Source organism: Crocodylus porosus, unplaced genomic scaffold (assembly GCF_001723895.1).
Source record: "Crocodylus porosus isolate Cpor-Errol unplaced genomic scaffold, CroPor_comp1, whole genome shotgun sequence".
NCBI classification, from domain to species: domain Eukaryota; kingdom Metazoa; phylum Chordata; order Crocodylia; family Crocodylidae; genus Crocodylus; species Crocodylus porosus.
Window position 1 is genome coordinate 10,524,368 of NW_017728925.1, and position 10,190 is coordinate 10,534,557.

At 45.2% G+C, this 10,190-nt stretch overlaps 1 protein-coding gene across 1 annotated transcript in view; it reads left to right on the forward strand.

Annotated features, from left to right (window-relative positions):
* The first annotated feature begins 1,704 nt into the window (after positions 1–1,704).
* Positions 1,705–10,190, forward strand: part of DOLPP1 (dolichyldiphosphatase 1) — an 18,049-nt gene continuing 9,563 nt past the window's right edge. Inside the window, exons 1-2 of the mRNA XM_019540762.1 lie at positions 1,705–1,815; positions 8,817–8,917. Coding sequence (XP_019396307.1) covers positions 1,740–1,815; positions 8,817–8,917 — 177 coding nt within the window. The 5' untranslated portion in view covers positions 1,705–1,739. The remainder of the gene's footprint in view (positions 1,816–8,816; positions 8,918–10,190) is intronic.

Here is a 10,190-nt window from a genome sequence, read left to right on the forward strand (position 1 = left end):
GTTTATGTGGATAATTAATGCCCTTAGCTGACCAAAACCTACCCCTTTTGAACAACAGAACCTTATTTCCAGACCTACTTCTGTTCATCCTCCATTTAAATGTAAATGGAATCGACTCAGCATTACTTGACCAAGGTGGTTTTGCTGCGAACAGCTTTTTTGTAATGTTCTCATTACTTATTGTTGACATCACAGAAGGCATGATTAAGGGAGAATAATGATGGCTTGCTAAGAAAGAGAATCAATCATCTGAGTGGCATTTCTTAGCTCTGACTGCTTGTTCTTACTGACATACACCTCCCACACCCCTTGTCTGGGCTCTGGCACAGTTTTTATTCATGTTTGCACAGTAGTAGTGGGTGTGTGCGCATGGGGAGAGGGGAGAATTGTACTCTGAAAGCAAAGCCAAGCTGTTCAGTACCATAGCTATTCTCAGGTCTTAGCTGGTAGGTGTCCCAGTTGCACTGGCCTTTGTTACAAGCAAAAGCGGTGCCTGGTTATGACCATGCCCTTCTGAAAGACTAGAATATCCTTCATGACTTGCATGTTACCATCATTTGCTTGTTCTCTTCTCCATTCCTGTTCTGCTTCCCTACTCCACGTTCTGAGCAGTGAAGGAAGAAGAAATGGATGCTGAATTGAAAGGGATGGTAACTCAGTCTGCAAATAATACAGGCTCCTTCCCATGGAGCAGATAAGTGTAGCAACACTTTGTAGAATTTCCTTTTTTAGTATGTTCCCTCTCCTCTTTTTTGAATAGGAATATTTTACTTATTTTTCCAATGGGGTGGGGGACAACTTTTTTTCCCCCCTCTACTGTCTTAGCAAGGAAAGTAGAGAGGGGAAGTCACCCACAGGCTCATTCCTTTTGCCCCAGAGTTGGCCTGTGTGGCTCTTCAAGTGAAGTAACTCCGGGTTCTGTTGATGGCAAATAACTCGGAGCCCTGTTTCTCTCCCCATCCTTGATTTTCTGAGTGGCACCAAAGTCTCTGTTTAGTAACAAAGGTACAAAAGCACCTGTCTGGGGCTGGAGGCAGAGGTTGCAACGCATGGATGGGCTGGACCAGGTTGAGGCAGCATTGGTCATGTTCAAGGGCTCTGTACTTTTTCCAGGCTGACATGTTAAAGTTGGGCAAAGTCGGGTGTTTAAATTGAAGGGGGAGGCTGGCACAGCAACTTCCACACCAGGCCACAGTGCCTGATTGCTAGTGGTGGCACCATCAGGTGATAGCAATAGCTCTAGTGCGCCATGCACCTGTGGCCCTCTGATCTCTACGGTCCGCACCCCTGCGGTAGCCAGGGCCTGGCAGCGCCTGGGGCACCAGAGCTGGGGAGCGGAAACCAGCTGAACTCCCCGTTGCCTTTTCCAGCCCCACAGCCCTACCCCCTTCCCCCCCCCCCAACATTTGATTGGTTAAGGCTGGAGGTCAGTCCGGCCTTCTGATTGGATGAACTGCATCCTCTTCTTCACCAATCCTAAACTGGGCCAGCACCCGCCTTCATTTTGATTGATTCCAGATCTACCTGCTGCCTTCCTCCGCTGGACGCGAATGCCCATATCTCATTGGCTCCACCGATCCCGGGTTGCATTTTTAATTGGGTGTTTGGGGATTGGTCGGTCTCTCCCCTGCCGCGCCGCCCTATTGGTTGTTTAGGCCTCCGACCCCCGCCCATTGGTTGTACCGCCCTTTGTGTGCATTCCGATTGGCTGTGGCGGCCTGACCCGGTGTCCGGGTAAGATGGCCGCGGTGGGTGAGTGCTCGTTCCCCGCTCCATGGCGGGCGCTCTCTCTCACTCACGTCGAATATCCCGCAGGTAACGCTCCGTTTAACGTGCCTCTCTTCCCCTTTCCGTGGCCCCGGCGCCATCCTCCCGGGCGGCCCGCAGCCGGGGCTGAAGGGGGTTGCGGGGCCGAGGTGGCGGCTGCCAAATAGTGAGCCATTGAGCGGCAGTGCGGGGAGGTTGGGACGCGCATGCGCCCTCTTGCCGCGAGGACTTGCGAGATGGGGAGCCAGTGTGCTGCAGAGTGCGCATGCGCCCCGTCGAGGCCGTGGACTCTGGCTCCAGGGGGTGGCTGGAGCCCAGGGGAGCCTCAGCCCTGCAACAGTTCCTGGGGACCTGCGCGGCCTGGCCTCGGAGGAGCTGTTACTTAGCTGCTTTCTTTTCCTCCCTCCTTGTAGGATTGTGTCTCTGTCCTCTCTGGCGATGCTGTGGCTGCCTCTGCGCCTCAGGGTGCCCTTGCCTTGCTGGGGTGCAGCAGAGTGGCTCCCTTGGCAGGCTGCTGTTGTGTGGCAGTGTCTCTTCACCAGATCTGGAGAGACAAGGCTAGGGTGCAGTGCCTCAGTGAAATGCTGTGGTGCAGGGGGAGAAATGCAGTCGTGTCCTGCCTCTGAGCAAGTGTGCAGGAGCCTGGAAGGGTGGGATGTGTCGACAAGCTCTAGACTTCCTCTGTGTCGGACTTTGGTCAGGTAACAGCACCCTTCCTCTGTGGCAGATGCTGGAATCCTGCACAGAAACAGGTGCCAGGTATGTCTGGGGGCTTGTGCCTTATTTAGAAAGGCAGTTTGTCCTGCCAGGTAGGCTTTCCCACCTGCTGCAGTGCTGCGAGTAAGTAGATCCGACGTTGTCTTTTGGCTGTGCATGGTAGCAGCTTGTCCTGCCTTGTGTTGTGCTGGCCTTTGTTTTCAGGCATCACAGGAGATTCAGGGTCAGCATAGGGATGGGTGCTTTGTTAGCAGGACTTTGGTTTCAGACATGGTCTCTGCAGTGAGTACTCCAGTGCTGAGCTGGAGAGACTGTAATTTGAGTTAAACATAAGTTTTGGCTGTTTGTGGTCATCAGCAATTCACGTGCTCCTCTTTGTCAGCCTCTTAGCCCTAATGACCTGGCTCAAATCCAGCTTCAGTAATTAGATTCTTCCACAAATTCCTGACTCTTTTCTTTCTTTTCCCTAAGCTGCTATGTAGTGTTGTATGGCCAGTTTCTCTACAGCCAGTACCTATTTGGAGTAATAGCTGATAAAATTAACAGCTCTCTACCAGCAGCTTTTTTCCTGGGGACATTTTCTCTTCTACCATGTATTCAACCAGCCAGTTAGTTTTATTGTGGACACTCTTTGTTGTTGTTGTTGGTTTTTTTGTTTGTTTGTACAGTGCCCAGCACAATAGAGTCCCAGGTTGGGACTAGGGTTTCTAGTGTGATTATTGCACGGTGCTAATGCAGAAATAGAGTTAATGCCGCCTTGTGCTGATAACCAGAGGGATGAGGAAGAGAATTGCAGATTTCTCTTCTACTGCAATAAGCTATTAAACTGGTTTGGGGGTGGTGTGTGTTGAGGGTTGGGACTGTTCTCCTCATTACTCATGCTTTTGCTCTGAGCTTGAGGCAGAAAAATATGCTGGATGGATCAGTGGTCTGATCCATTATGGCAATAGTTCTTAAAAGCCTGTTCTCTTTAGAGACGCTTCCAGTGGTCTGCTGCTGTCTTACTTTTCACTTGCCAAGAATTATGCTCTGAATGCTTTTAAAAATTCAGTCCAGGTTTTCCAGAGGCTCCTTTTTCAACTAGCAAAATAGACAGCCTCTCTTTACCTTTTACTGAGCAAATCATGTTTTTGGTTGTTTCTCTGGGTGTAAACTCAAGGGTTATCAGGTTTGATATAATGAGCAAATTGGAAGAGTAACGCGCTCATGTGGGAGAGTCGCACAACTTTCCAGCCACTTGGATGCTCAAGTGCTGAAAGTAGAGTTGTTTTATTAGTAACCGTGAAACCCTGCATCCATGAAGGAAAAATGAACAGAGCAACATAACACAGCAGCTGCATTGTGACTTTTTTTTTAAAAAAAAACCAACGAACTGAAATTACTATCCTGACACGACTTCTGATGTATATTGTCTTGGGGCCTTTAAATTCTACCCATCCTATTAGGGGGGTTCTTTTCTGCACAATCAGTTGGAGAAACGTTAAGTTCCTGGCTTTTTAATATTTTTAAGCTCTTTCTTTGGGAGAGCTGGATTCTTTAAGGCTCCATGACTTCCTCAGAAAAGATGAAGAGGTGATATCCTTGAGAGGCAGAGTCTGAAACTGACTCCAATATGAAAAAAGGAGATCGACTTAGCAAATCCTGTCCCTAAACTAGCAAAATTCTCCATATCACTGTCAAGTTTTTTAAATAATAAATTTGTCTGAGAAGCCAAACACATTTAGCATGTTTAGTTGATACTAGGCCTAACAAAACTAGCATGTGTAACTATTGCACGCAAGCAAAAGTACTAGTTTGTGTATACACTCTTACTTGTTGTTTCTTAAGCAGGCTAATTGTAGTTTATGTAGGAACACTTTTTTTCTATGCCTTATTGTGACTTGTTGGGACTGCCCCTCTCTCCAGAGCTATTGCTCCTTCCATGTTGAAGTAACATTTACTGGGAGAGACTGGTGCTGCTGCGGTGGTATTTTATTCCTCATTTAGTCTTTCAGAAGAAGTGTGTTGGGTTGTGATAAGAACCTTTGTCATGCCACAGTCTTTATCATCCTCAAAGATGACTAAGAGGTGGTTATTCTTAAGGTGTCACATCTTGTGCTAGCAGTATGAGGGCAGTGTCATGAAAAGCAAGAAGTGGCAGTTCTTCATGCATTTTGCATGAATACAGAATGTATTGACAAAGTGGAAAGCCTTCATGGCATGTGCAGCTTATGCTCTTGCAAAATCACCTGTAACACATTGCTGCCAGAAGTAGACATCTTGATAGGAAACAGTGGTGGCAGCGGTAAAGATAGTTCTTGTTGGCAGGATGTGGTCATGGTGACATTAATTCATATTTTTTACATTGCATTTAGATCATGCTAAAGTGGTAAACCTCAGCTATTTCCAGTCAACACTAAAGGGATGCTGGGTAAAAAATATGCATTTTTTTTAATTGAAAAAATCCCCATAAGACATTGGAAGTAATATCTAGAATTTAATATATTTGTAGTCATGAATGCTGTTTCATCCATTTGTATTTTGAGGTCATTTAAAAAAAATGTTTCATGTTTTACTTACTGTTTAAATGAAAGTTTTTTAATTTAAAACAACAGCATACTAAACAGATGAGATGTGTGGGGTGGGGGGAGCGTGGGGTTGTTTTGGTTTTGTTTGTGTTTTTAATTCTTGGGCTTGGACAAAGGCTGCTGCTAAGAATATCTCCACATAGCTGTTGGAGGTTTGTGGAGTGGAGAAAGGACTTTGCTCACTTTTTTTTGTTTTTTTAGAGTCCTATTATAGAACTGGTTTATCTGGGGTACTTACTATTAACCTCCCATGTGTATAGATGTCTCCATGTCTTGACTCGTATCCTATCAGTTATGTTCCATTTCTGCCATTTCTGAAACTCCCAAGAAGAACGCGATGAAACAGTTAGGTTTTCTTTTAGATGATCCGTGCCGTTCATTCTCTCTTAAAGACTTGGGCCTTTTCCACTCTTGGATTATGTCTGTGCCAGCTAAAACTGTCCACCAAACCATTGCATCCACTTGTTAGAAGACTTCTAGCATAGCTTCCTTGACTAAATTGGATGCGGGTCTCATTTTCCTGAGAATTGTACCAGATCAAATCAAACCCCTTTGCACTACTACCTATGTGGTTTTAGAATCTGGTTCTGTTAGGATGTCACTAACATTAATAGTGTGTAATATATTATTGTGGCTAACAGTTCTGTTCTGAAGGGCTGAGGAGACTGAAGTGTTTGAGAGAGAAGATTTACCTGAACAGGTGACTATGAAAGGCACAAAGTTAGTTTGGTGCAAGTGGTTGTTCACTAGTGTAGGCTGTGTCCTAGATCGTGGCCACTAGCTGTAGCAGTGGTCACCAGACTTTACTGACAGGATGAATTGGAGTATTAACTTTACTGTATTCTAGCATTCTGAAGTTTCTGTTATGCTCTCTTGAGTTCCTGTATCTACTTCAATGTTCTCAAAGGACTATTTGTATCTCAACTTCTTTATTAAGTGGTCACTGTGTTTAGGTCTAACTTGTTTTTCAAAGCTTTATGTGCTACAGATTAGAAGAATGAATGTTCTCACGTGCAGTGCTGCTGAAGGCTGGTACGTGACTTTGGAGCTTAAACCATAGGCACTGAGTATGTGGGAGCCTGAGGGCCCTGGCACACCTTGAGAAGAGGGTAGGGTGACCACCCAACTCTGACTGGGCAGGACAGTCCTGAAATGGGAACATTAAGTGCCAGTCCTAGGCTGCATGACTGGGACAGCCTTTGCCTTGGGTTCCTAGTATTGTGCAGGGATCCAGGTTTACTGTTTACCACAGAGTGTTCCAGCCTGCAAGGGGCTGCAGGGGGTGCCATGTGCACATTGTGCCCCTCACTGCTGCTGGGCAGGCAGGGGACACCTCTCTCTGGCTGGCATGGGGCTTCCAGGGGGAGTGCAACAGGGTAGGGAGCCCTGAGTTCCCAGCAGGCAGCCCCCATCTGCCTTCACCCTCCCCCCACCCATGGGCTCCACTCAGTCATGCTGCCGGGGGGGTGGACTTTATCTTGCCCCCTCCCCTCCAACCTCCCAGCAAAAATAAGTTGGTACCTATGGCTTAAATTCCTTGAAAGTTATTTCCAGTATAGTTTTGGCTGTCTGGAGGCAAGTGGTCTTAAGATGAATCTCTTTTGGTGCTTACGTTGTTGTTAGACAGTACTTAGACACAAAAGGTGTGATTTTTCTGGCAGCTTATGCTGTTGCTTACACCAAAGCAAAACATATCATAAATATTCTGATTTTTTTTTTTCTTTGGTAGCGTTTGACAGCCATTTTGCATTTCTTTTGCATTGGTATAAATGACTGTTAGTTATGGGACAACAGAATTGAGCCTGAGGTCTATTTAATAGGGGTTCAGTTTCATTAAACAAATAAAACACCCATGTGTTTTAGGTTTTGTTTCTTACATTAGTCCATATTCTTTATACTTCTCAGGCTGAAAGTCTTCAGCAATCTCTGCTATTAATAATCTTAGTAGCTTCTAACTGTAAGTGGTGCAGAGCTTGGCATTTTAAAGGAGACGGCATGGTGTATCACAGGTGATTGTACAGGCATCTGGCAATGCACCCAGCAGCATGGACTTTAGAGCTGAGAGGGAGATTTTTGTTTAGCTCCAGTTCTTGAAGCCAAACATCATCATGCCAATTGCTACTGTTTTGAGTTCAGCTAAAAACTAGGCTATGAGTGTGTGTGTTGGGGCGGAAATGCCATATACAGAGGAAGGAAACTAAATTGATCTAGGAATGAATCAGTTTTTCAGGCACGTGGCAGGGCTCAGATTTCTTTGGACGGTATTGTTGCAGGTGGCTGCATTGGCTGGGCCCCAGCCTTGCACAGTTCAGCTTCATTTGCTGTTTGCGGCACACAGTACATGTAAAATTTAAATGACACAGTAGACATAACTAGAGAGCCTTTAATCATTATCAACTGGCTGATTAAACTGGCCGGCAGAGAAATACACAGGGACTTACATGTCTGAAGTGTGATAGGATAGTTACATCCTTTAAATCTTTGTTGTACATTGAATAACTATAGAAATCCATCTCTATTTACTGGATAAGGTACACCTGCAAGGGTATCTGTTTCACTACTTTGGTATATGTACCAATTAGTTGTCCCTTTATTGTTGCACCCTACATCCAACTTTCCTATTTTCCTGGAAGATGCATCACTTAACTATCTTTTGGGTATGATATGCAGGGGCCTTTGAAACTCCCTACTCAGTAGATTTTTAGCAGTCTGACCAAGCCTGATGATCTTCCATGAAGGGAGAAAAAATGTGGGAACCTGATTAGAAGCTAAGATCTTGTTAAACTAAGGGAGAAGGGGGAGGATGCAAGGGAAGGGAGGACTACCAGAAGGTGAGAACTTGAAGAGCGCATGTTTTGCTGAAGTATTAGCAAGACTGTCATGGGTGCAAGGCCTCGAGTTTGCAGCTGATATTCAGGAGGGATCAGGGAGGAACAGATCCTTCTGTGTTTCGTGTAGTGAGGTTGGAAGGACTGTATTGTCATGGTGAGAATAGTTTGAGCCCACCAAAGCATTTTCCCTGTTTTTTGATTTTGCTGATCATGGGGTAGGGTTGCCAGCATCTTTCTAATAAGTCTGCATTGTAGCAGAATCATTAACAATTTTTTTAACTGAGTTTTTTGCTCTGTTTTTTGAATTGTTTTTTTAAATGGAGATCATTTTTTAAAAGGGGTATACAAGAACCTTTCGAAGAAACAAATAACATGACTCCTTTTGTGCTTGGTTGCTGATCTTAGAATTAGTTTGGTGATTTTGTTTTTGTTTTGAGTCTACAAACTCTTTAGGGAAGATACAAATGTAGACAATATGTTCTTCTTGAGGAATGAATAGGTAAGGATGCTTTACACAGACTACTATATCGTGCCATCTATGTTGTGCGCGTGTGCACATTATGCTTTAACTCTGATATCTGTCATCTTTTGGGGTTCATACTTTCATGCCTAGACAAGGGGACTACTCAGTCTCTCCACACTGGTGTAATCTGGCTAGCAGAAATTGCTTATGGTTGGTGTAAGGTTTGTTCCATCTTCCTCCCCTTCTGCCTGTTTCTGAAGTCGGGCACTGCCACTCTGTCTGCTTTCAGCCTCCTTTCTCCTTCACTTGTAGCTTGGTTGAAATGCTGAGTCCATATGGGTCTGCCATATAGGGCTCTACCACTGGGCTACCAAGCCATTACTCTTGTGTGTGAGCTGCCAGCCTACAGCTGTCTGTGTTGGGCAGATATATAAAATTCAGGCTGATTTGTTTTTCTCTTTACCTCTACAGGTGATTTCTCTGGTCAACTCTTAGCCTACTTGAGTCTTAGTCCAATTTTTGTCATTGCTGGCTTTGTCACACTCATCATATTCAAGAGAGAGCTTCACACGGTGAGTTTTCCTTTTTCATGCCAGCAACTTGTTGACGGAGCAGGTCAAAGTAAGGTGATCTCTTTACCTAGAAGAGACTATAACTTGGTTTTGCACTAGTTTGAGTTAACGATCTTGCCTTAGGTCATTGCCAACTTCTGAACTTTAACGTTGGTTCTACAACTTTCTGGACAGACGGTGACAAGGACGTGTCATACATGTCAGTCATTGTGACAAACATCTCACTTGTGAGAAACCAGAAGTGAGAATTGATGCTTATATTTCCATTTTATGCTGTAACCTGATTGAATATCAAGCTGTGCAGGGTCATGCATGATGGACAGGAAAAGGGCTAGGAAGAATAAGCAGGTGTTGTGTAATTCAGTAGGATGCTTTTTTCCCCCTCTGATATTTTTATTTAGAGTTGCACTTTCCTGTGGTTTCTTGGGGGTAGTAGCAAGGACTGCAAGATCCATTTTGCCCCTGTGTAAAGCAGCAGGGTCAGGAATGAGTCTGGCTCCTCTCCTGACCACCAGCAAAAGATTTTTCTTGATGTAGTGTGTTGCATGGGCTGTGCTGTGGGTCCTGACAGGTAGCTAAGAAGTGGTGACTCTGTCTTGTCATACGTAGTTTACAAGTCATTCATAATGTTTGCCCTCCATTAGCAGGCAGAGGAAATGGAGCCAGTGGCAGGATTATGGTATTGGGGTCTGATACTCCTAGCTTTATACGAAGTGAGTGTCATGGGAACCAGAGGTTTCAGAATTGAGAATGGAGCCTCTAGCTTATTATAGGCGGTAGCTTCCAAAAGCTGTGCAACTATCTAGAGGTTTCTTGGTGATGTATATGACAAGCATTGGCAAATTGAGACCAGTTCCGTAGTGCCCAGTTGTCTGCATCATAAAAAAACCCATCCCATTAGGCACAAATCCTGGGGATTGAAGAGTCCATAAAAACTCCTTTCTAGGGGTGAGCCCAGCATGTGAAGGCTCAGGTACATTGGTTAGGGGACTTGTCTGTGAATAGAGGGCAACTTTAGGGCTGTTAATCCAACTTCTTTGATCTCTGTATTCACTCAGTCTTTATAGTGTACATTTTGTTCCAGGTGGACTTATGTCCACCTGGAGGTCATTGCAAGTCCCCTGGCAGGGCTTTACGAGCATTCATGGTGCTCTGGTGAGGTACCAGAGGACTGGAAGAGGGCCAGTGTGGTTCCCATCTTCAAAAAAGGCAGGAAGAAGGACCTGGGAAAATATAGGCCCGTTAGTCTTACCTCGATCCTAGGCAAGCTGTT